Below are 27,736 nucleotides of genomic sequence, written 5' to 3' on the forward strand. Positions count from 1 at the left end.
ATTAAGAGCAAGTTAAGAACATTCTAAGGTTTTGCAGAATCGTTGACACCCAATTTCATAGGTAATCACACAAAAATACACGCTGGTAAAAATAAGAACATTTTCAGTGATACCAATGGTTCAGGGTACGAGATTGCATCTCTACCCAAAGGCTTAAAAAGACTCCGTGAAACATAAAACCAAAATGAAACATTTTCTTCTTGAATCTGGTTAAATTAATTTTACATTTTTGCAACGAAATGAAAAATAACATTAAAAGAATACCTTTAAAATGATACAGAAAATAAAAAATACCTCGAGTTAGTATGGTCCAAATGAAAACAAAATATTAGGTTTTTTTTCAAAATATACAAAAATATCATATGTATAAATAAGAAAATATATTTACAGCAGGGAAAATGAGAAAATCTACTATTTTTTACGTTAACTCGTCTTAGAATTATCAGATATAAAAATAAATTACTTTTTGAATTTTTCCTCGAATTTGACTTGGAAGTAAATAAATTACTGTTCACTTCACTTGGTGGCTCCTAGATAGGGACTTCCAAATCGGAATTCAAGGTAATCCGATTATTTACAAATATTGTGATAGCATGGAAGTCTGTTAATTTCTTTGAATTCTGTAGACCTATAGAATAAAACAAACTCACTCATTGGGGAATTATTATTGTTTTGTTGGAAAACCTTATTAGACGTATTACAATGAAACAGCGCTCATAGGAGTCTTGAATCACAGTTGACTCTCTCTATCTCGATATTCATGGAATTTCTTCGAACTAGAGAAGGATCAAAGAAATACTTGACTGTTGCTATGCATTCTTTGCAATGTCCAGAGATAATCGTCACTCTGAGACTTACATACCAGGGGTCGTTTATATTAGCTTCCAAATGTCCATATTATTATTATGATGTAATTCAAAGACAAGTTATCTTCCAACCATCTCTGACGGTGTATCCATCCAGGATTAACTTTAAAAAATCATCCATTTCGTCTGGAGGAAGATTGGCTTGAATGATTTCCAAACCACTTCGAAAAAAGTGTTGAGTCTACTCGTCATTAAAAGATTTTTAATAAGAACATATTCAGCATCCCCTACAGGACTACGATTCTATGCACTAATAATGCTATCGACAGTCCCAAGAAAGAGGGTGTAATTTCAATACTGCTGGAATCTGCAGCCATTTCACGTTCTGATTGGAAAGTTCCTTTAGTACATTCTAGAAAAGTACTGGTTAATTTTTGAGGATATCCACTGTGTACTCTCTGTAATCGTTGGTTCCAACGGTAATATTCATTGTCTGCAAAAAAAAAGGAAATTGAAAGGAAATTGAATAATCAGCTAGACGAATGTTAAAGAAGCTCTTGTGGTGCTCATAATAGTCCATTACCGGGACTTTTTTCTAAAGTTTAGCCTTCTTGGGTATAAATAATAGAGTTTTTGTTTTTTTGTTGTAACCCATAGCGGGACTGAAATAGATATTGTGATTTTTACGAACCTTAGTGGGACTTTGAAGGTCTAAAAAAGGTACCCTTAAGGGCGGTTCATACCTGTACCCTCCATTTGCCTAAGTAAATCCCCCGGTTGCGATGCCTTGAATGATTCAAAAAATAGCTTTCAAATCAATCTTACAAAACTTCCCGTACCTTTGAAAAAGAAGATTTTATCATCTTGCCAAAGTAAAGCACCATCGACACTTTTTGGTAGACCATGCCATCTTGATGCAATGGATTGTGGGTAATTGTTGTCTCTCACGAAATCGTTAGAATTGAAAGTTGTACTGAATCTCCAATACTTTTCACCTAAAAAGGAAATTTGATAATCAGATTTGAAGTAAGGTCACGACGAGGAGAAAAATCTAACCAGACGTTATGAATGAGCGCGACCTTTGCAAAGTATCATGGATCTTTTTTTTGAGATGAAAGATTTCAAATAATTGGAATATTAAGCCACTATGCAATGTATGCTAGTAAAAATATACTTAACCTGAATGTGTTTTATTTTTTCGTTTGTTTGCTGTGTGAGCAGTTTTAGCAGTTTTCTTGTTTCAAAATAGTTATCCCGTGATTAGGAGTGCAACATTCAAAGTGTATATACAGAAATCCAGGAGCTTTGTGCTAGAGTATGTGAATCTCAGAGTGTCCCAAGTCGGAAAGGAAGTTACAGAGGCCTGAAATTTGGTCCAGAGTTGAATTTCCAAAAGAATTCTGAAAAACCATATAAACCTTATATTTTGAATAAAAAACAGTTCTGTACCTTTAAATAAGTATAGTTTGTTGTTTTCTTTATTGTAAATAGCTGCATCGACATCTCGAAATCCTTCTTCCAATTTCTGAAAACCATCTGAAATCTTTCTCGTTCCACCACCCTCCTCAGGTCTTAGTTTCTTATAACCTTTATAGATTGTGTACCTAAGGGAATGAATGAAAAAAAGTAAGAACAGAAGGCTTCGATGGCCCAAATATAAAAAACTAAGCTAAGTTAAGAAAATTTTAACAGTACTTTTTAGGCTGAAGCCTTAAAAAGTTAAGAAAATAAAAGGCTTCAAAGATTTTAGGCTTCTGCTCATCCTCTAGCGAATCAAACTACAAAGATTTCGGATGTTCTTATAAAAAATGTAAGTGAATGAAGGAGAAAGTTTTTTGAAATAAATCACTAATCGTAAAGCGAGTGCTCCGGATCTTTTTAATACAATTCATCAATCGCACATTTTCATTTTATAATAACAAACTATATAAAAACATAAGGCTTTGGTAGGTGACCAAAATATTAAAACAAGTTGAGAAGATTTTAAGAACATTTTTAGACATTTTTAACTTACGAATCTCCGTGGAAAGCGATAATCATGCCGTCATTTGGGCGTCGGAAGATAGCGTCAAACGTAATCAAACCATCAAACTTGGCGCTGATCAACAAAGGGCCTTCTTCAACGCCCATCAAACCTCTTCCAGATTGGTACAAAATGTAGAAATATTGCCCGTTGAAAATATAAGTCCTGCCGTCTATACCTAGAAGTGCGGCACCAATTTTATTTGTACAAGATGATTTCCTGACTGTTTGTAAAGAGGGTGTTGAAGGCGTGATGGCGGTCACAGGCAGATTTGTCACCGCTGGATCTTTTCCACCTAAATAAAAGATCCAAGTAAGTAATTGTAAAGTAAATCTAAAACTATTTGATATTGTCGAATTGGTGATAGAGTTGGAGCTGTTACTTTAGATTGTAGTTTGTATTTCAGTTATTTTAGCCAATCGACTCTTATTTAACAGATGGTTTCTGTTACGGGAAGTTTTGGCGGGAATTTAATTTGGCGGATGGCCGAAAAAGTATTTCATAGGGCATTCAATTTGGTGGATTAAATAAATCTGTAAATTTCGTCGAACCCTTGATTCCAATAATGCTTGACCTAGCAGATTATATACCATGAATACGTACTTTAGTCGACCTTCAGGTAGAAAGAACAATCCCCGGGGGGGGGGGCAGCTGGGCAAAAGGACCGACGGGTATGTGCGGGTCCTAAGGGTACCTTTTCCAATATGTTTAAAATGCACTGTAAGGGTCGGAAAAACTAGAGATGCACTGTAAGGGTAGAAATTTCAGAAAATTCTTGAAAAATCTAGATATCTTGACCAGAAATGCTAGAATTTTGACCATTTTTTGCACGAAAGGGATCGAAAATTTGGGGGAAAATGCACTCTAGCCAATTTTTGGCCCGCACATACCGTCAGTCCGCAAACCCAGTGCCCCCCGGGGAACAATCTGACCGATAACTTACCATAAATCATCTGTACACCCAACCGGTCGTCATCAGTGAGATCAAAATCATTTCCCTCAAAATGTTGATACCATGGATACATGATGGCTCCTTTCAAATCGGAATGCTCTAAACCGATACTGTGTCCCAGCTCGTGAACAGCAACCCATAATAACTTCTTATACGACCGACCCGAATCATCTTTGATCGTATACCTATGAAAGAAAATTATCACTTTTAGTGATGGTTTAAATTGACGTGTCCAGTCATTTATAAAGCTACAATCCGGGGGGTACCAGGGTTGGATAATGTAAAGTATGTGCAGACCGAATCGTCGAAGACTTACAATTTGAGAGAGAAAATCAGCGGAAAAGTAGCCTTAAAAAGAGAATTTTTCAAGAAATACTGACCTTCAGAAAAACTAATTTGACTTTTGTTGTTTTTGTAACCCTTAGAGACTTAATCGTGAGACGCCATATGTTGTAAATCAAAATTAAATACGGTAAAACTGTATATACAGCACTTTAGGATTTAAAATTCATTAAGAAAACTAACACCTTTCCTACAATCAAAGTCATAATATTTGAGAAAAAAGGGAAATTCCCACGAAATCTTACAACCACAAACGATTTGGAAGCACTCTAAATTAGGTTGGACGGGTAGAGTTTTAACACTAGACTTAAGACTTAAGATTTAAGACTTAGGACCTTAGGATCTGAGGAACTAAAAGTCCAAGAATGGTCCAATTGGGCTCCGAATATAGCCTGGAAGTACATTCGAATAAAAATTTATCAATTTGCCCAAAAGCGACTTTTTCGCCCGAACATTAAATTGCTGAAAACGAGGAATTAACCAAAATTCCCAATATATTTTGACCGAGATTGTACTCACTTTTCCGCATCATCGAAATGGACATCGCCAGCCAGTCCCGTATTATCATGAGGATAGAAAGCGTGTGCTAACGTGCCGCCCGGACCATCGAATGGGTATGAGTCATCATGCGTGCCACGCTCAAAACGCACGCGAATATCAGCTGAATTGACTGGACGACCTACCAATTCCTAAGAATAAGAATTAAAAAGAGTTTTAGCAAGATCGTTTCGTTCTTCTAGTTTCACTTTGAGGTTTTACTTTGTGAACTTTAATCTTTATAATATAATTATTCCCTATTTATCTTGAAATTTCAACATTATAAGAGGTGAATTTTGTCCAATTTTCTTCTCTCAGGAGAGAAAGTGGCAGAGCAGATACATGCATTTTGTGCTCAATGACACTGCATAGGACATCTAGGCTAGGCTAGGTATATTATACGTATAGCAACTTAAGTTGGCAGGTTCCTACTAGTCCTTATGGTCAAACGACTTGTGGTTATTTATTACCCTAAACATCTCTAGTTTAGGCTGTTTCATGGTTTCAGGCTGAATCGGAGATTAACACCCGGTATCTTTGAATAAGGAGGGGGTCAGTGAGAATTCTTTTCAAGTGGGGTAAGATACTTTCAGAAATACTTATAGTATCATTATGAAACTTTGCCGAGGTTTCAGGGAATAGTAAACGCGTACGAATGACCTATAAATTAAAATGTGAAATTGACGAACCTTAAACTCCAGGTTGGTGACAGCTTGCCATTTATCGAAAGAACGTTTCATGGTGTATTGAACCATCTCACGTGTGATGCCATCATCATTGTCATTCTCAACCGCCCATGTTATTTCCTGACAAATAATCAAAATATACAAACAAATGAATAAACAATTGAGTCACAACGACTCCTTATGTAAAATTTGTCTAAATCATTGTAGATTGAAAAGACTTAATTATAGCTGTTCTATGCAACAGTCATACTATGGGTCGAACGATTTCAAAACATTTATCTTGAAGCCCTTCATTGCAATGACTTCGGATGTCATTCTAGTGAACTCCATCCAAGTCCTTTTCCTTATCAGATGGATTGTTTACAAGTAACCCACCTTTTTGTGCCATTTAGTGCCGTGCCGATTATATCTTTTCTTTCTTTTCAGTCTTGTGTCACCGGTTTTGTCAGACATCCCACAACGGGGGCTTTGCATCATACGTTGCGTGTCGGCGTCATACTCTCCCGTCACCGGAATGTGTGCGAACCTACAAAAAATATAACAATTTGACTATTTTGCTAAACACTTCGATTGTTTTGCTAAAAAATTGAAACATACAGAGTATTACAATTTGGAAGTTTTTAATCGGTCAATACACCATTCCTGAGCTAGAAGTTAACTTTAATCGAACCAAAACAAACTCTATTTACACACTCCTTGTGTATAAGGATACAACGCATTTAACCCATGAAACAATTTTGAAAAAAGCTTACGCTTGCACTACGTTCGCGGAATTCAACTTTCCAAACCACTCTTTAAGGGCAATTTATTCCTCTTATAAGTACTCTTAGCCACTATTCCCACGTGGTGTGTCTCAAGAAAGACAGACGCTTGCCATTCTCAAGAAAACCATGTACTTACTTTTGAAAGTCTCTCAATGATTGTGCAAGGGCTTCACTATTAGCTTGTATTTGACCAGCTTCCGAAGAGAATTTTGGTTTGAACCAACCAAACTTTTGTAAAGACATCTAGAATAAAAATTTATACGTGATGAAGATAAGCAGATGGGTGTCATGCTCGAAATAAAATCCTAATTTGAAAAAGACTTATTGCGAAAGTTTTGATTCTTTCAAGTGAGTAGCAAAACTGACCCTTACTAGGCTGGAGTCGCTAATAATCCGTGTGATACAGCAAGGGTGTTATATGATCCCCTCAGCGTATTTTCGCGGGTACTAAAGTTTCGCGAATCGCTAACACGATAATTGTTTCGGGACAATAATAGTTATTATGACTACAATTTGCCTCTTCCTATTTTTTGCTTATTTTCAACTGTTTAAATCAGTCATCTGGCATGCTAGTAAGTAAGTCTGCGACCGCAGTCGGAGGCGACCCGAAGGCTCCTCTTTCGATAGCTATCTACCCGAAGGTAGGGGAGGGCGCCACTCTTTCTCCCAGGATTTCTCCACTTACCCTTGATCCTTCCTCTTAGTTGCTGAGCATCAAGCAGAGAGGCATCAAGTACCATTTTGAGAATCTTTGGTATGACCCGGCTGGGGGTTGAACCCACAACCTTGCGAACCGTAGCCGGATGCTCTACCACTGCACTACGGTCGCTTATGGCATGCTAGACTAGACCCTTACCGTGGCCTCTGTGTTCGATATATACACGTTTTTTATAAGGATTTCAGTTTCCAGTTCCTTATATAAACGTGTTTCTTATATAAAAAAACGTGCATACCAAAACCTAACCGTATTTAAAAAAAGTCAAATGTCAGTAAAAAGTTCTTACCATTCCACGAGAGTCGATGTTGACTTCAATTTGTGCGTCGTTTTCTTCATTGGCAGGTTTGCCATGACACAAACATATCGTTGTAAAGATGAGTAAGAAATATCCATACTTCTTCATGTCCAGCACGAATTATATTGTAGTTGCTCTTTCTGTTTTTGAGTTTTCGTTTTTGTATAATGATCTGAAAAAAAAAACAAGAAAATATTAATAAAGGGTACGTATGAGTTTGACGGTGTGACGGTATCAGCAATTTTTGCTACCGGTGTTCGGTGTTTGAAGAATAAAGTGACGGTATTTCGGTGTCAAACATGCTATACACGGTGTCAAACAGATGTGTCATATGGTGACAAAATATGGATTTCTGCAATTTTTGCTGCGTGTGTTGACGGTGATTAAAGAACGACGCGTCGGTATTTCGGTTTTAGCAGCATCCGCCCCCACGCCCTATCCCTCCCTTAATAAATTACCTTTCCATTCCTTAATAATTTAATTTTGAGATGATAGCATCCATAAAAAGTGATAGTACCAAAGAACTTTAAAAAAATTAAAATTTAAGTCCAAAATTTTTGATGCTTTTGATAAAATAATACAAAAAATCATTTCAGTTTCAAGAGTCACTTAAGGTGAAATCGATTATCAGTCACTTTTAAAGAGATTAACTGTCAAAGTTTTTGAACAGATAACTAAATATTGTGGGCATCTTGTGATCTTTCGATAAAACTTTATAAATCAAAATACGAATTGTAATTTTGTTGTAATTCTAATTGTCAATTTTGAACATTTTGATAATTTTATTTCTTTCTCTACGAAACCCACTAGAAAAGTAGCCGAATAATTGCAAATCTTTTTGGAAATATTAAGCTCTAGCCAACACTCCCCTCTCAACAGACTTAGATACAAGAGTTCCAACAATTTTCGTTTTGTTCCTCAATGGTTAAGAAGTTCTTACGAAGTCACTGAGACAGGGGTGTTCTATAAGTAAAACTCTCGAAAAACAATTCCCTTAAAATTTTCACCAAAAAACAAGTAAACACAAAACCTTCCACAACTTCAACTCGCGAATATCGACAGGTATTTGACTAAAATTTTAGCAGGAATATTTTTTTTAGGATTACTAGTGTTTCACTGAAATATTGATGAAACAAATGAAACAAGATTCAAGATTGATAGACCACAGTGTCAGTTTAAATCAATAATTAACAAAAAGACTTTCACAATATCGTATTACAGTAAAGTCATCTCAATCAGTCTGATGAGGTCAGGAGAGAGACAGCCTCATTTCAATTGGTTGAAAATACGATACTGTATCCTTACATTCGAAAGTCTTTTATGAAAATCATGATGCTCAATGACTCAGAAATTTTTGCGTAGTCATTCGAAGCTAGTTATAACTTATCATAACCCTAATAAGGCGCATGATGGAAATAAACGAACCGCTCACTATTCATCAATGATTTTCTTACATTGAACAATTAACTAGACGGATTGAAATTTGTCAAAAAACGTTATATATAAAGAGCATCCTTGAGAATAGTTCAGAGCAGCAACATTTGCAGTCCAAACGTCTTCGTTGGAAGGTCAATAACATTAAACCAAAAACTTAAAATGTTCATTGATCGATGGAACAACTTAAAGACATCATCAAAATATAAGTCCCTCCTCACTTTTGTCCTTCTGAGAAATGAGACTCAAAACATCAAAAACATCAAATATAAACAAAAATGATTATTGCCAATAAATACAAATCATCTAATGCACATGCACATTAAAGTTTTTGAAGCCTTGGGATGTTCTTAACTTTTTGAGTTGTATACCGAAAAATGTTCTTGATCAATCTTTTTCAGCTTTGTGCCAGTATTTTTGTTCAACCTTCTAAGAAGATTCACAAAGCCATAATGTTCTTAACTTGCTCTTAATATTTTGGCCACCGAAACCTTATGTTTTATATAGATTGTTAGCTACAGTGATTCTATCTAGAGTTATATTATATCATAGAATCATCCTCATAAAACAAAGCTCTACTTTTAAAGAGAAAGCGTATCTAACTTTGCTTGATACTTTTAACAGGTCCTTATTGACGTTTCTGACAATTCTGATAAGGGTCTGTTGAGGGTCTGTTACGAAATAATTCATTGTATTTTGTCCATCCGTCATGAAATTTCAACTCGACCTGAAGGCCAGGCAAAGCAATATTTCAGCCTAATTTTTCTGCATATGATAGTCATGTGAAAGGTATAACAAATTAACATATTAAATGAATCGCTTCACGTCTTTTAGATTGTGTCGAAAATTGATATCGGGTACACAAAATACACCCAATAGCAAAGGCTGCGCACACCCACAAACTACAGTACTTGCATAAACACCAGAAATTTCTAGAGATTGATCGATAATAAGTTTTGAGTTTGTTTAGCAAAACACCACAGCACCACAAAGTCCTCTCTTTTCCACCCTAACAAGAGCTTTTGATTACTTTCTTCCATAATAGACTGTAGTGTGATATAAATTGCAAGTAGCATACTCGAAAAACGTTACAGGTTCAACTCGCTCAACACATCATGATACTATAATAATTTTATAACATCAAGACAGAATAAGGAAAAATGATAGCCATCCTAATTTCAATCGTACATAAAAATCGATGAAAAAAGATTAGATGAGATCAAAGCAACCAACATAAAAAGAAATCTTTTATAATAAAGTTTGTAAAGGTCAACATCATTTTGTAGCATCATGATAAAAACTAAAATAGCGAATTTCTTGAGAAAATGTAGAGGTACAGGATTTAAGCTTCTTTTATTAGAATATTCATGATGAAATTTGCCAAGAGATTAAGAATATGGTAAGAATACCACAATGGAATTTGGCAACTAAACTTAAGAATGTCAATTTTAGAGCAATTTACCTGTAAATTTACAATTATTCCCCAGCAATGCTCAAATGTTTCGTAAAAATGTCAAATTTTAGCTTGAGTTATGTATTGCATGCTAGACTTAAGCTGTGTTTTGATTGTAGCCTAAGAATACCATATATAGAGATGAAATGGAAAAACACCATTCTTATAAAAAAAGCGTGTGCACTCTTTTGTGCGCTCTGTTGTCACTTTTTTATTTATACGAACAATTTTATGAGAACAACGAGGCTCAAAAACCCCAGAACTGTTTAAGAACAAGCAGGGTGAGAAATAGCTGTACTTCAAGTAAATTTAAGGTAACAGAGAAGCAAAAATTGGGTACAAAGCCCGAATACATTGACATAAAATTAGGAACATGACGAGAACAACTACAGTATTATAAGATTGTAGGCTTTGGCTCTTTGGAAAAAATGCAATTCATGAAATATTATTTTGTTGAACGTAAACCATAAGTCTATAAACAAATACGCTAAGTTGTCATTGAAGTCATCGAGCAATCCAGTAAAAATATTAGCCGACTCAAGCTCTCGAAATCTGTCACGTTTACATTCGATGTATGAACGAGAAAAGTATAGGATATGAAAAAGTTGATTTATTTTCCGACAAAAACTAATATTTTCACTTCTCACGCACAAGACAATCAGGATTATTGTTTTGACAAAAAGTTTCAAACATTTTTCTTTACAAGTCAGACGTCATATTGTGATGACGTGTTCATCGACCTCTTTCGTATGAAAACAAACTTGCTAATAATTTCAACCACATCTAAGACGAACAAGAAAAAAACTGTTTTGAAACAAATACTGTCAAAAACTAAAAAACACTCTACTGGAAATTTGGACTATTTCAAAATACAGTTGACTCATTCTATAATTCGATGTTTAAGGGGCCAGGAAATTTTTTTTCGAATTAGAGAAAAATTTGAGTTATGGAGAGCATTTTAGGGGTCTTTCCAGCGTGTTTTTCTTCGAATTACAGAAAGATTCGAATGATAGAAAAGTTCGAATTAGAGAGAGAGTTGATTGTAATTTCAATGTAATAAATAACACAATAACATTTATCTTTCTCTAAATAGTGATGTTTGGTAAACAGTCTCTACTCCACTGATTAACTAACTACACGATTACTTCTCATATTTTGCAAAAAAACGATTCCATCTTTTGTAAACATAACAGAACACTCAATCAAAACATTTAATTGCAATTTCATCAAGATAAAGATAAATTGTAATTACCCTAGGAATGCCGAAAGTTCAATCAACAATCTCGTTAAGTAGCTTAAGTCGATCTGTTTTAAAGAAAAACGGCTGGCTTGGATAACTTCTCGAGAACAGAGAAATACGATCTACCAAGTTTAAAAACAACTCAATAAATGGTCAATAAATATATAAGTATCATCCAAGAAACTAAAGAAATGATACTGTGTTTGTCATGTGCCAAAAAAGTAACATTATTATTATTATGACAAATAGAGATGTTAATTTAACCAGAGAATTAGATATCAAAACTGATACTCAAAAAGACAAGAAACTCTCTCTTTCTAAGTATCTTTACGATGATAGATATCATCAAAAGTTTCTCTTCAAGCAATAAATTAATCAAATGAAACCAAAAATGATGTCATTCCCTCGTAGCACCACAGATATCAGCATTCCTGTCTTTCCTTTAAAGTAGAAAGAAAAAAACGCTTTTATATATTATAATATCAATTCTAAAAAAATGCCTCTATTTATTAATTTTGTCCTTTCTAAAGTGAATGATGTCATCAATAAGTTGACATTATGGGGTTGATAAGACAACATAATTAATGAATCAATTACACTATTGCTAATGGTTAACTATAAGAATAGGATTTCATTTCATTTGATTTGATTTTCAGTCTTACCATGTTCATGGTCTCACAATTACTTATTACAAACTTTCCTGATCAATTAACTTTCCAAGAAAATGTAATCTAATACTACTTGATGTATTCGGGCCCATTCTTGTCGGACCTTATAGCTTTAAATTATCAAAACATAAACCTTACTTTTTTAATAAGGATACTTTAGGTAAAAATGGGTGCCAAGTATGAACAGACGATAAGGGTCGGTTTTTTCTACTCCCCAAAGTCAGAAAATTTCAAAGTGGTTTCTCTATAAAGATCGCAAACTTCATGATTTTTAGGAAATTCTTTTGATTTCGAGAAAGAAGTCTCTCTAAAAATCGAAGAAATCCCCCCCCCCCCCCGAGTTAAGGCAAATGCACTGCTGGCAGAAATTTACAGTATATATCAAATACTTTAGGCGTACAAACTTTCGCGAGTAAAAACTTTCGCGAGGATGAAAAATCGCGAAATTTACGACATTTACTTTTGTGAATGTGAATTCGACGGAAAAATCTTTTTGGCGAGCATAAACTTTCACAAATCAAGACGTAAAAATGAGAATTTTAACATGGAAAAGTGGCTTAAAGGAAGAAATTTCTTGGATTGTCTTGAAACTTTTTCACTTTGACTTATTAATCTTTTAGCAGGCTAAAAAGTTCCATAAATGTTACATTTTAAGTTTTACAGATTTTCTATTTTGTCAAAAAGTTTTTCAAGAGCATAAACTTTTGCGAATGGCCTTTCCTAGAATTTTTAAACACATTTACTTTTGCAAAAAGAGCCAAAATTTGCGAAAATCGCAAAAGTTTCTGCTGGCGAAAATTTGTACGCCTAAAAAGCAAAACGTCCATTTTTTCACATCCCACGTTGTAAGATATCACTGTACTTTATTATTTCCTTCAATCTGAATCAAATACACAAAATAAACATGTTAGAAAGCAGAGTAGAAATACGCCACCTCCCTTCTTCCATCTTTTAAGAGACATAGTAATCTCATAGCAAAAATAAATAAAAGTTTTCCCAAAAATCTATATAAAAAAAATGAAATATTCATGAATAATTAATGAATATATCAAAACTCCTTAAAAAAGGGGACTTTTTATTTGTGAATTTATAGGTCATATTTTTTGAAAATTCATCACATGCTTCTATACATCGTAAAAAAAACTTCCTTTATCACCCCGTTAGTATTTATGTTGTTTGAACTTCAGGACAAATAATATCAATTTTTCCTGCAAAAAGAAGGAAGAATTTTTCAGTTCAAATAATGGGAAATAATACTCAACCTCTTATAGACTTCTTATTCCATCTGTTGTGGAGTAATAGCCCTAAAACAGATTGAAAAAGTGTGATTTAAAAGTACTATATAATTCAAATTTTGTTTTTTCTTGCACACTTTATAAAGCTCTAGTCCTAATCATCAAGCACTCTTTGATGGAACCATCTACCACTTATTGAAATATTAAGGGAGGATGGCAACTAACAACCAGGAATTTTTGTTTTTCCTCAAAAATGCTGATATAATCAAAAGGAGGGCTCATATCTATCCATCATACTTTTAGCTCATTTAAATGAAAATTCGAGGAGTTATCAGCATTTTTACGCTTTTGCTGAATCAGCAACATATACAGGGGAAACACAATAAGATCAAACTAACCATCACGTTCGACCCACTAAAAATGTGTTAACAGTAGCAAAAGGCAATGTGTGATATTTCATTATCATCTTTCTCAGAATATCAGTGGAATACATGCAACAGCTTTTGTTCAGTTTCATTTTTCTTGTCAGCTAATGAGAAAAGACAAAAATATATTGGTATATCAAAAAAAAATTCTAATCGACCTTTTGTACAGAAAATAAATATATCTGAGATGTCTACTTTTGCTGGTAAATGGCCCATTACCTGAAAGAAGAAGTGATTATCGGCTCACCAACAGTCTTTTTCATTTCCTATCTCTTATATTATCTTTCTTTTTTCTGATAGACTATAGAATCGTTTATAATCCTTGTAATGCAGTAAAATTGTATTGGTGTTATAATAATACAATAATCGTAACAGGATAATATCAGTTCACATAAACGATTGGACACCTCTTGTGTCCTGGTCTTATGAGAGCTCAATCTGGTCCACGCAAGGTCTTGCATGGAATAAAAACAAAGGATTTTTCAGAGAAAAAAAAAGGAGATTTTTATGGACGGAGATGCTTCCGTTGTGCCTGCAAGGTTAGGAGCAGTTAATTCTAAATCAAATAAATAACAGATTAAATCAAAATAACTTTTCTTGATAGAATCATTGAAATAATTTGAAATTGTGGCCCAAGATATTTTATTAAACATGACGACCACGAGATGGCAACATCTTGCAAAAGCAGTTTTGTAGTGTCTTTATCTTTACTGATGAGCCAGAGGGTGAATTACCAGATTTCCCTGCACGAACAGAAAAGAATATTAGTGATCTACTCGTCACCGAGGAGATGATGAAGAAACATACAAAACTGCTTGACAACAAATCCTTTGGTCTAGATGAAATTCATCCCAAAATGCTGGTAGAATTGGTCGACCACGTAGCCGAGCTTTTGGCGATCATAATGATTAAAACCTTGTTGTGTGAAATCATACCTAAAGAATGGAAGATGGCTTACGTTTCACCAATATACAAGGACAAGGGTGCTCAAAATCTAGCAATAAACTATAGACCAGTCAGCCTGACATCAGTTGTTTGTAAATTGATGGAATCATTTCTTAGGAAACATATCATGAATCATCTACAAGATCAAAAGCTATTGTCAACCAAACAATACGGCTTCATCAGTCACTGATCAACAGTTACTCAACTCCTGAACTACTTGGATAAGTGTTGCGAAAGCATTGCTAATGGCAAAGTGGTTGATACGATATATTTCCATTTTGCTAAAGCCTTCGATACTGTTCTCTACCATCGCTTGTTGAAGAAACTTGAAGGATATGGAATATCAGGCAACTGTCTACGAGTCTTTCTTGACAGACAGAAAACAACTCGTAAAGGTCGACCAAGCTCGATCAAGTACAAAATCCGTTGTAAGTGGTATTCCTCAAGGAAGTGTCCTTGGACCACTTCTCTTTGTTATCTATATCAATGACCTACCGGAGAACATCATCTCATCTATTTTCCTACTTGCCGATAATACGAAGATAGTCAAAGAGATCAACTCAGTCGAGCATTCTTTGACAATCCAACAGGACATCAATGAACTGGAAAATTGGTCGAGAAAATGGCTTTTAAAATTACATCCAGATAAATGCCATGTTCTTATTCTCGGGAAATTCGAGAACATCATCCATGCACACCCATAGATGGAAACCAACTTGAACAGGATCTAGATGTGCTGATTGACTCTGACATTACCTTTGAAGAGCACATATAGAAACAGGTCAAGAAAGCAAACTCAATTCTCGGTGTGATCAGAAGAGGCTTCGAGGAATTATGTCCCATGACATTATACACACTGTATACCACCTTTGTTCGACCTCATTTGGAATATGCTCAATCTGTATGGTCACCTAGATTGCGTAAGCAGGTCAACCTACTTGAAGGGGTACAAAGGCGTGCAAGAAAAATGGTCCGTCGTCTACGAAATTGAACATACTAGCAGCGCCTGCCAAAACTGGACTTACCATCTGTTGAATTTAGGAGACAATTTGGCGTTAATTCTTTCAATCTCAGTACTGTCTGAAGAGTACAATTTTGTGTTAGTCGATGGATTCAGGTGCAAGTATTTAGTCTTTGGTACGTAAAAAATAGACCTACATCTTGACAACCTTTTTCAACCTTTAAAGCTTTGCGCTGCTAATATCATGTCCTCAAGAAGGGCTATGTCCTTCCACGCATCTACTTCTACAGGACCTTTGAGAGTTATCCCGTCACTTTGCAGAATGGATACACTAAAGGGCGTAATCTTGTACAACAATGAACAAAAGGAGGGCAAAGCGATCCCCCTGTAGTACACCGGTTTTATCTTGAAGAATTCTGTTTCTCCCTCTGGAGCCATCACAGTAGCAGACGTATTCTCGTACATGATTCAGATTACGTTTAGTTTGCAACTTGAGGAAGGATACCATATGCTTCAAGGATCAGAGCATTTTACTTCGGGTAATTGAGTCAAAGGCTTTTCTGAAGTCTACGAATAATAAGACAGCTTCATTTCTGTGGTTTTTGAGTTCTTCAACAACGCAACAGAACGCTAGAACATGAGCAGAAGTTGATCTTGTCTGAATGTATATTGGTTTGGTCGAAAAGAGCTTTGTAGAGAACAGGTCGGATTCGATTCAGCAAACAACCATTGTACACTTTGACACTGAGGATAGAGAGATACCAAGATAGTTGTCAGTCTTGGTAAGCTGAGAGCTCCCTTCTTTGGAACAGGTATGAGTGCAGAGACTCCACATTCCTTAGGTCGATTTCCAAGGAGAGTTTGGTTACAGAAATGCTGTAATTTTTCTTTCATCTTTGGAAGTTTCCAGAATTCTGGAGAAAGACCGTCTATGTCAGAAGATTTTCCTTTTTTAGTTGATGGACAGATATATTGACTTCATTTGTGACCAAATCCCATGCATTTTTTGTGTTGAATGATGATCCTGGAATTTCGAATGGCCGTAGGATGTTGTTTATTTGAATGTCCTCACATTTATCGTAAGTTGTGCCCAGGTTGACTTGAGCAGTTTGAATATTTTTAGTTGCGGATCTCAGGGCTGCTGCTTTCCGGGGAGCAATAACGTTGTGATGATCAACTGAGTTAGATGGGATGATTGACAAATTTATTAATGGCTTCGAAAAAAATATACGGCATTAATTATAACATCAATGAAGGCAAAATATCAAGTCAATGCTTATTAAAGAAATTAATTAGCAAATTTTTTTTATCGTCAACATGAAACATATTAGAAATATAATTAGCTAAAAACGCGTCCATAAATGCTGTATTTTATTATTCTAATTTCAATGACTGTTCAATATTTTCTTTCTCGCCTAAAGGCTTGGAAAATATTACAAAAAATCTGAACTCAAAAAATACTGAAACTGGAAAAATATATCCCTGTGGTACCGGGTGGTACCGTGCGATAACAATTACTTATTAAAACATTTTGAAAAACAAGCAAAAGAGAATCAGTCATCATCTAGATTGTATTAGCCCTAAAATATGGCAAATCTTCATGAGAGATTGTTTTGTAATGTTGGTACTCCCAATCATAGGAAAGTTCAAATTTTTAATTAAGGGAAACTCATTCACCACGTGGTTAAAAAATACAGAATGAATCCTGACAGACGGTTTTCGACTAGATTTATTTTGGGTGAAGCTTGATGAAGACGATCTTTAATCAAATATATCGGTTGTAACTATGTTCTTGCAATTTTTAAAGACGTCAAAATAAACCTCATGCTATTTTCCCAAATTGTCCTAAAAGTCATAGATTATTAACACAAAAAAGTCTTTGTTGCTGGATAAATCATCACGCGCTTAGCATACTACAATCTCTTAGTCTACTACAATCTGACAATCTAATAATAATACAGTAATATAAGTCAAATATCTTAGTATGATAAGAGATAAGTATATTTGGTGGTCTTAGTATGATTCTAACAGTCCAGTATAAACAACAAACTGACTGCATAAACAAAGTGAAAGTTGTATTTGAGCTTTACTAAGCTCATTTGACTTCAATCGATACTTCGATTATCAGCCGGATTGAGAGAGAATGATATATATGAGTGAAGGTAGAGAGTCTATCACCATATTTCCCTAACACCCTGCCTGGTAGTGCTTGGGATTCGAACACAGCCCATTGCAGTGCGACTCGGTATATACATTCACTCACCATCTGGATAAGGCTATCACTGTGTCTCACTAACATTCTGCCGATTGGTAGTGTGAAGGTTTCAATCATAGACTTGCCCTTCACTCATAAAGTGAAAGTTGTTGGGAAAGAGTTTGGTTGTGTTGATCAGGTATTGAATCTTATATTGATAGGTAATCGAGTCTATTCTAAATTCTTGACTTGAGTTGAGCATTGATTACCTATCCATCAATTGATTTTTTCATCAATTGGCTATCCATTGTGATAAATCGATCATTTTAGAGTCAATCAGTGAATAATCAACCAATTGATCATAGTGTTAGTTAGCGGAAATACCTCCATTTAAGGTGTTAAAAGTTCACAATAATTTTATTTTTATTACAAAAACCAAACGAGTGAAAGCAAGTCATTGAAACCCAAAAGTCAGCGCTCTGTGGGCGTGGTTGTGGCGTAGGTAATTACGGTAATTTTCACAGTTGCTTGTTTCTACATGATTTTTTAAACCTATTAGTAGGAGAATGTGTCATTCTATAAGGAATTTTAAAACACTTCATGGCAGATTAAATAGATGATTTATTCAATATGAGGATTCCCATTTCCGTAAAATTGCCATGGTTGCGAAATGGTAGTAGTATTGATAATTACATAGTTCTTCCTGGTTCTTCTGATTTTTCTTTTATTTTATGACGTAATGACCTGATGCCGATTGGAGAATTAGAGAACCTCCATCGCCTAAGGCAGCCATTGAAAAATTGTTCTATTTGCGTCACCCGCCTGCATCATATTTTTCGCTGATTTTCCGGTGCGGAGACGCGGAAAAAAATCAGGGAAAAGCAATTTGTTCTTTTAAAGTATAGCTTTTTTCTCAATTTCTCTGGCGGCCATCGAAAAATTGTTTTGTTCGCGTCACCACCCGCCCCCAAATTACTGAGGACCCTCCCGGGGCTCCGGAAACGTCCAGTGCAAAAAGTGCTGGTTTTCGTGCTCCAGAACACCGGAAGATTCCGGAGTACTTCCAGTGTTCCAGAGCACGATTTTTGGTGATTGGGGGTCTGCACTGCAATCCGGTTATTCCAGTGCACTTCCGCTAACTGCGCATGCCGACTCAAGGTAGTTTCAATACTTTGACCAGTGATGCTTTCGAATATAGCTAGACAAATTCAATTTCATTGGCTGAACCATCATCCTCAAAGAATTTTATTTAACCAAAGTGTCCATAACCTGGGGACAAATATTTTTTGTAACCATGTTTAAACAGTTTTTTAGAAACTGATAAAAAAATCACTTGCTCTAAAAGCACCGGAAGAGCTCCAGAACTTCCCAGAGAGAAAAATAGTGTTTTTTAGCTGCTCCGGAAAACTCTTGAAGTTTCCGAAGTGCCTGGAGTGTCCTAATGACTGGCGTGATTAAAAAAACCCGGGAACTTTTTCGGTTAGTGTAAAACGCAGGTCACAGGTCACGGGTCACGGGTCACAGGTCACAGGTCAGTGTTGACAGGTCAGCTTTGATTACTGTAAAACACAAAGAAAATGTTTGAAAAACAGTTGTTAATGTCAATGATATAATTCCAAAGGTATTTTATTGATCTAAAACTATTTTAAAGCTAAAAGTCTACCCACGTGTTTACCACGTGATTTCGCGTTTTATGCCGTGTATAACACGGACCTGTAATACTTGTATTATATATTACATCTATATCACACATGCAAAAATCTTTTTCAATGTTGTACACATGTTACGAATGTTATATACAAAGAATAAAGAAATATTCGAATATCGATCTCACCTTTGCCTTAAACAGCCCCTAATAGGAAAATAGCTATTTCGCAATCACTAATGTCATATCTCATTTTATCTCCTGCATCACCTTGGGTATGATAACAAGAATTGATGAAAATAGCGTCAATGGGATTATATTTTATAAATGTTTTAATATTTTTATCCCCTGCTTCGTATTTTTGATAAAATGACGTCACTATTTTCATCTCTCTAAAACAGCTCTCTTGGAGTATTTATTGTTTTCAAAACCTGTCAATCTATATCCACTTGCAGCGCCGGCATCCTATTACGCATGATAAATATTTTATTGTTAATTGGTGTACAAAACCTCATACTTTGAGATAACATCATTATTTACATAATTTAAGTGTCATTTGTTGTCAATTTTTGGGGTTGATGATTTGTCGTTTAAGTCTTCTAAATACCATATTTTGATATTACATTTCCATTACATATAATATTTTCAGGAACTTTTGTTATGAGTTGTATGTTATGGGTTGTATGTTACGATTGCGTTACAGTTTTCCGGTCTGTAATTTGTATGACCTGTGACCTGTGACCCGTGACCTGTGACCCGTGACCCGTGACCTGTGACCTGTGACCTGTGTTTTACACTAACCGGAACTTTTTCGACCGTTTGCTCGCCCGTACGCATTTTTAACACTAGTTGCAAGAGAACAGAGCTTTTTTTCGATGGCCCCCTAACCACCTATTACCCGATGGGGGTTAACAAATAACAAGTGTGTAACTTGCCGCATGAGTGACGTCAAATGCTCCAGCGTTTTGCCAGCAATTTGGTCTTCTTTGTTCCAGACATTCGCGTGTGTTCCACTATGGAATTTTCTTCATATTTCGATTTAAAAGCCTACTCGGTGCGAAAGAGAAATTGTATTTTTTAATACGCTGTTCATTAACTCAAATCAAATGACTTTGGAGGTTTGGTGAAATGGTGGCCTAATTTCCGTCTCATGTTTTGCAGGCTGCATCGTTCTAGGCGTGTGATAGCACGCGCACACCTCCACGCACACCTAAAATCTTTGAGGAGAGTGATTAATCACACGCCATGAGTTTGGATTTTACTACTTAAAGTTATGCATAGCACTCCTTATCACACACCTAAAGTACTTTTTAGGAGTGCGATTGACCACACGCCTGGAATTTTCAAATGACAAAGCCTGTTTTGTCAGATAGTCCCAAGTTAGAGCAGTTGACAGTTTAAAAAATTTATATAATGACAAAACCAAGCATTGGAAAAGGTGTAGAATGGCGACATGTTCGGTCAGATGATCTCAAAATGAAATTGACAATCTAACCAATGGAATGAAATCGAACGCAATTGACTGATTGAAATTCAATTTTCGAGCTCAATCGAATCTCAGTTGAATGCCAGACTGTTATCGTGCAGGGTTCGAATTATAAATTTTAGGAGCTTCGCTATTTTTCCGAGCGAAGCGAGGTAACAGAGGAGCGCCGCAGGCTAAATTTTTTCACTGTTTGTGAAACATTTTTAGTATTTTGCAATGTTGTTTGGAAGAAAATGCGAAAGTATCTTCAATTCATTTCTCGAGAAAAGCGAAGTTAGATTTGAAGTAAGAGATTATAGACAAAGCAAAGTATAGTGAAGTTTTGAAGTAACGAGTTTTAGATAAAGCAATGGATAAACGAGTGAATAAAGTTGCGAGTTTATAAAGCAATAGATAAACGAATGAATGAAGTAGCAAATTGACAAGTTGATAAAGCAATAGATAGACGAATGAATAAAGTAGCGAAGTGGCAAGTTTATAAAGCAATAGATAAACAAATATGTGTAGCAAAATAGGCGTTTTCTTATAGTTTTTTAACTTTGCATTTTTGAGTTGGGAAATCTTTTTGGGTCGCTAAATCTAAAATTCACTTCGCATTTTGCGAAGTGCGAAGCTATAATTCGAACCCTGTCGTGTTACAAAAATACAGGCTGTTCGTAGGAAAACAATAAGATCTAGCTGAAAATTTCTCCAGGCCTTCTCTATAGGATGCTTATACCTCAGGAAAAAAATCCCCTAAAATCCCACTGGTGGAACATCCCTTTTTTGGGCAATTTTTATTTTCCCCAGGCAAAATCTTAAGGGCGAAATTTTTTGAAAATTTCAAACTTATTTCCAGACAATATCATGTATACTATTTGAAAGCTCTCGAAAAACTATATACCGGGTGCGCCACAAAAAAGTTTCTCTCTTTAAAACTGATTTTCTAGAAATCTAAGAATTTTAAAAGAGCCATTCTTATATATTTCATTGGAAAGAAGAAAGATTAACTTAAATTTTGATGGGTCATTTATTAAATTCGATGCATTAGATCAAAAGTTATCCTCAATTGAATAAAAAAGTTACTTTCATAAAGTGCTCGAAAACGTTGAAAATCGACCAATCAAATTTTTATATCAAAATTGGCAATCGCAATAGCCTATACATGATTAAAAGCATTTTTCAGTAATTAATAAAACACATAAATTTCATAACTGAAAGGCTGAAAGGGTTTAAAATCATCATCAAAATCACTTTAATTTACTTTTACCGAATTTTCCTTAGTAGATTTCTGGTTTTAGATTGGATAAAGTCTATGTAAGGCTGGATGTATCTCGAAACCCATATTTGATGTATTTTTATGAATTTTACCAGATCTTTTTGCCTTTTTCGACGAATTTTCTGCCTTTTATTAAAGTTCAACCTTCCTTTCAGTTACATCAATATGCCAAAAACACTTTGTTCAACCACCTTCACTACCAGATAGGCCAGCATAGAATGAACTTCCTTTTATAGGATGAACCATATTCATGTGGCTTTCAGCCTTGCACTCCATCACAGAGCCTATTTAAGATATTTTACTAACTAGCCCAGAGAATAATTTTAAACCTTTATTATTTGAATGCATGCCTTTTTTAAAAATACTCAAATATAAAAAAATTAAAATTTTTTAACTTGGTCATTAGTCAAAAAAGTCATTAAAATTGATTAGCCTCTGCGATGGAGTGCAGGGCTGAAATCCACATGAATATTGTTCATCCTACAAAAGGAAGTTCATTCTATGGTGGCCTATCTTGAAGTGAAGGTGGTTGAACAAAATGTTTTTGGCATATTGATGTAACTGCCTTTATATAACGGTTGGGTGTTTAAGATATAAACTGCAATTATTGCTCTTTCGGCAATTATTGCCAAAAACAGCAATTTTTTCAACGATGAAATGCTGAATCAGCAGAAAAATAAAAAAGTAAATAAATAAAATTGCCGTTTTCGGCAATTATATATTGCCGTTTTTGGAAATAAAAGTTGATTTTATTATTGAACACGTGGTATTTGACACCCTCGCGATAAGTAGGCCCACTGTGCCTCGTTTAGTTTTGTTTTTAACTGGCTTTTGTTGGAAATGCAGATAGCAAAATCGAGTCAAATGTAAACAAATTTGCAACGGAGGTTTTGTTATCTCTTTCTGGCTGTGTTTCGGCATTGATGCAGGATCTTTTAACATATCATTTTAGAACTTTTCATGTTATTTAGCAACAAAAAATTGAAAAAATCACTTTTAAAAATCCGAAAAACCTTTTTCTCGATGCAATTTTACTATTTCCAAACACCTCTGAAATCTTTGCCCTTTAAAGGACAACACATCTTGCTGATTCAGCATTTCATCGTTGAAAAAATTGCCGTTTTTGGCAATAATTGCTGAGAAGAGCAATAATTGTTGTTTTTATCTTAAACACCCCAACGTATAACAAAAGGTCATCTAGACAGATAATCATAATTTTTAATGACTGAGACGATGATAATGATATATCATGTAGTAATTATGTTTCTGTTTAATTTGATAGGTCGATTTTTAACGTTTTTGAGTACTTTCAGAATGTAACTTTTCTATTTCATTGAGCATAACTTTTGATCTAATGAATCGAATTTAATAAATGACCTATCAAAATTTAAGTTAATCTTTCTTCTTTCCAATGAAATTACTACCCACGGCATGGCCCAAACATGTTCCGGCCTTTTGATTAATACTTTTTGAAAATGGCCTGCGCGTGGCCCGCGCAGTTTCGGACCATGTTCGGGCCAGATTTTCGAAAACTTGCTACAATCGCGCGTGTAATTTCAGGACCCAATATTTATATTTTATATTCCTTATTTTAGCAAACAAATTTAAAAATCTTCATTTTTATTCAAATATATATTGTTCAAATATAAAAGTTAATCATCTATTTTCCAATTAAGTTAGGAAAATTATTAAAAAGAATGATTTGAATCTTACATAATATAGTCTTCTTTTTATTCTTTATCCTGTTCCTTTTTCTCGTGGTCTTCTCCTATTTGAAGCAGAATTTTTCTGGATCGTTTTTTGTACTGTTATACAACTTTGTGAATCAAACACTGGTATTTGGAACTTTGAATTTGACTAATGAAAATATCTAACAATGGATGATGATAAACCAGGAAGGTAAATAAAATTAAATTCTACTATTCCTATGATGTTCCTTTAAATACATGGCCCGAACATGGTCCGAACAAAATGTTCGGGCCGATTCAATAATACTTTTTTGTGGCCCGCCCGAGCATGATCCGAACAGGCCCGAACATGTTCGGGCCATGCCGTGGGTCGTATGAAATTGGAATGGTTCTTTTAAAATTTTTAGATTTCTAGAAAATTAGCTTTAAAGAGGGAAACATTTTTGTGGCGCACCCGGTAGAAGACTTTTAAATGGTTATAGCTGATTTCCTTACCTAACAAGAGATTATTATTTCATGTACAAGTTCCACACTTTTAGCCACATTTTGCTTGCTTTGGTCTAAAATTGACCATTATCATCTTCTGCATGAATTATCTTGAGTTAGGTAATGAGATCGGCTATACTCGTTTTAAAAGTCTTCTATATAGTTTTTCGAGAAATAGAAATGACCCCACTTTTCGACTGTGTGTTCAGCAGTCAGTCGTCTTGTGAAATACCTACCCTACTACGTTGGATTTGATTACTCTATTTATCATATCTGGCTCTATCAGCTTTGACTAAAACTCCTATATCAGGTAGTCCAGGAGCTGGAGTTCAACTACTTTTTACCTTTACTAATTCTGGTAGTCCTATCGCAGCGCCATCGGCAGATTTTCTGACTATATATCAGGATTTAAAGACTACAACTAGTCTTACCTATTTTGTCCTTCTCCATGCTGACAAGTGACACAACACATAGTTATCCCTGTGAGAAGTTGGATGGTCACTACAATCCCTGCAAACCCTGCAAAAATGATAAAAGTTGTTTCAATAAATGTGCAAATCTTTGGAACATTTACAAAATCCGCCATATTTGTTTTTATGTTATGGTTTATCTCACTAAGATTAAAAAGCGGTATTTGTTTTGATTGTCAAAAAGGCTTAACTGACCAAGGATAAACATTGTGGCTCTTCATCTCTTTATTATCACAGCAAGCGGACTCATCTTCAGAAAAATCTTTTGCCATTCTTTAGTCGACGTCCGTAACGGCGGAGAAAAGAAAGCACAAAATCATCGACCAATTTCAGTTCGGTAGATGTTATATCGGATGGCCAATCGTCACCTTGTTTTCTTTCCTATCTCTTATCCTATTTTTCTCTTTTCTGACTGTCTGAGTTTCTGAGACTTAGTTTCTCATTTCTGACTGAGTTTTCATACCTGTCAATCATTTGTCCATCAATTTCGACCAGTCTAATTTTCGCACCGAGTGGGATTCGAACCACTACCAAAGAAAGACCTTCAGATTCGGAAGCCAGCGCTCTATCAGTTGAGCCATCGCCGCACAACAAACCACGCAATTCATAACATATTATACCGAACTGGCAAAAGACGGGGGTAATGTTATTATAATATGGGTAACAGTACCCCTTTTTTAAACCTGACTGAAATTCGAGCCGTTACTAGCAACCCTGCGGGGCCCAAGGCGCCGAGTATGCACCCGGCACAGTGACAAGCCGTTACTAGCAACCCTGACCCTACCTAACCCCCGGAAAAGTGACTATCAGCGATCCGTGGATAAAAAAATAAAATAAAAAAATGAAGGTGACTATTGGCCATCCGATATAAGAGCATCCTATGGCGCGCCAAAAGGCTTTTTAATACTAACTTTTTTTTATAATATCAACTTTTTTTTATAATACTAACATTTTTTTATAATACCAACTTTCACTTTTATAATACCAACTTTCATTTTTATAATATCAACTTTTTTTTATAATACCAACTTTCATTTTTATAATATCAACTTTTTTTTATAATTCATTCAATTCAATTCGGTCTTTCCGTAAAAAACGATTACATTACCGGTAGGTACAAAGAATAAAAATATATAATAAAATATCTCCCGACGAAAGGAATTGAGGCATTATCAGCTTTGTCGATAATTATCGAAAAGAAGCAGTAGAAAAAAGTTGTATAACTATCAACGATTTATGATAATGTTCCACTCCTTAGTGTTTTTTGCAATTCCTATTGCGTCGTCCCATTCAATATTTAATGTTTTAAGGTCATTTTTGACAACACTGAGCCAAGTTGTAGTTGGTTTCCCTCGCGGTCTTTGGTACTTAGTGTTGGCATATTCGAGTGCTTTTTTCATAGGTGTTGAACTATTTGCTCGTAATACAGTTCCCAGCCACTTCAGTCTTCTACTTTTGATACGTTTGCTCCACTTTACCGCGTTGGTCTTTTGATACACTTCGGCATTCTTCACGATTTCTGGCCAGCTCACATTTAGCACGAAAGTTCGCAACAATCTTCTTTGGAATGCATCAATGGAATTTTCGGCTTGGCAGGTTGTTAAACTCCACAGCTCGCAGTTATACAGGAATATCGGTTCGATGTAGGTCGTGAATGCTGACATTTTTGTTTGTGTAGTCAACTTTTTATGACAGAACAACGTTCGTAATTTGTTGGCAGCTGAAATCGATATTCCTTTTCTTCTTTTGATGTCTTCTGATGTATCAAGCATACTGCCGAGATATTTGCACTTTTTCCATTCGTTGTTATTTCTTGTGATGGTAAATTGTTCCGTTTTGTCCTGATTTATTACTAGATCTCGTTTTTCTAGTTCTGTTGGGACGGTCTGCTTAAACTTTTGCAGTGCGCGATAGTCTGAAGTTACTTTCCCGATATCGTCAGCATACTCCATTTCAATATCGATTTGTTCTTTTTCTGTGACAATGGCGTAATTGTGGTCTGTTAGATGGTCAGCAGGAATGGATGGTACAGTAGGAAGTGCATCAGGATGGTTGGGTATTTGGTGGTTTTTCAGCGGGTGAAGTGCTTTTGCTAGGTAGTACGTAAATTCGTTAGCACTTACACAGTCTCCTTGTGGTGCTCCGGTGTCAGTTGCGAACTCAGAGCTTAGAGTTTGGTTGCATTTGACGCTGAGCGATACATTAAGGAGGACTGCGATAATGTGGAGTTCGTCTGGTGAGATGGTAGATTGCAAGTCATGCAGCAGTTTGTTTCTATTAAGACTGTCGAACGCTTTGCTCATATCAAGAAGTATTAAGTGAACGGCTTCACATTTTGATGTTATAGTCCGTTCAATTACAAGTTTTGCCGCGAAGACGTGCTCGGTTGTGGATCTGTTCGCTCGGTAGGCTGCTTGAGAGAGTGGTATTTCTGCGTCAAGTCGGTCTCTGATTCGGTTGATAATGCAAGCTGCAAGGATTTTTCGTAGTGATGAAAGTAGAACGATTGGTCGTAAGTTTGATGGTGGTCCTTTTGCTTTGTTGGGTTTTTGCAGGGGTTTAAGGATACCGTACGTGATCTCTTTTGGTATGTTCCCTGTTTCGGCTATGTTGTTATAGATGTTGGCTATCTGTTGGTGGATAGTTTCTGGAGCAAATTTTATCAGTTCAATTGGTATTTCATCACATCCTGGGCTTCTGTTTCGTTTCATTTTCTTAACAGCTTTGATGATTTCGACTGACGTGAACGGTGCTAGCATAGGTGCGATTTTATAATACCAACTTTTTATTATAATACCAACTTTCATTTTTATAATATCAGAATTTTTTTTAATAGCAACTTTTTTTTACAATACCAACTTTTTTTATAATATCAACTTTTTTTTATAACACTATATTTCATTTTTATAATATCAATTTTTTTGGTCTCGCTTAGTCAATTTTCTTTTTTCACCATGTACCTTTACAGTTCTTCACTGGAAAATCTAAGAATGTGGATGCACCACCACAGATATCTGTAAAGCCC

The 27,736-nt window shown here is 35.4% G+C and overlaps 1 protein-coding gene across 3 annotated transcripts; it reads right to left on the reverse strand.

The window, feature by feature from the left end:
* Positions 1–174: 174 nt before the first annotated feature.
* LOC136801024 (matrix metalloproteinase-14-like) lies at positions 175–24,794 on the reverse strand. 3 transcript variants are annotated; one of them, XM_067057651.1, is made up of 12 exons: positions 24,673–24,794; positions 13,181–13,222; positions 7,115–7,295; positions 6,247–6,353; positions 5,722–5,872; positions 5,350–5,466; positions 4,643–4,812; positions 3,773–3,966; positions 2,821–3,124; positions 2,256–2,410; positions 1,646–1,801; positions 175–1,299 (listed from the first exon to the last, which is right to left on the reverse strand). In XM_067057651.1, exons 3-12 carry the CDS (start codon positions 7,229–7,231, stop codon positions 1,094–1,096), a joined length of 1,677 nt encoding a protein of 558 aa, XP_066913752.1. In that variant the 5' UTR covers positions 7,232–7,295; positions 13,181–13,222; positions 24,673–24,794; the 3' UTR covers positions 175–1,093. The 3 variants fall into 3 exon arrangements, with proteins under 3 accessions (XP_066913752.1, XP_066913751.1, XP_066913753.1); XM_067057650.1 differs by lacking the exon at positions 24,673–24,794 and adding an exon at positions 13,552–13,682; XM_067057652.1 differs by lacking the exon at positions 13,181–13,222.
* Positions 24,795–27,736: the final 2,942 nt, after the last annotated feature.

The sequence above is a fragment of the Clytia hemisphaerica genome, unplaced genomic scaffold, assembly GCF_902728285.1.
Source record: "Clytia hemisphaerica strain Z4C2 unplaced genomic scaffold, Clytia hemisphaerica genome assembly, whole genome shotgun sequence".
In the NCBI taxonomy this organism is placed as follows: domain Eukaryota; kingdom Metazoa; phylum Cnidaria; class Hydrozoa; order Leptothecata; family Clytiidae; genus Clytia; species Clytia hemisphaerica.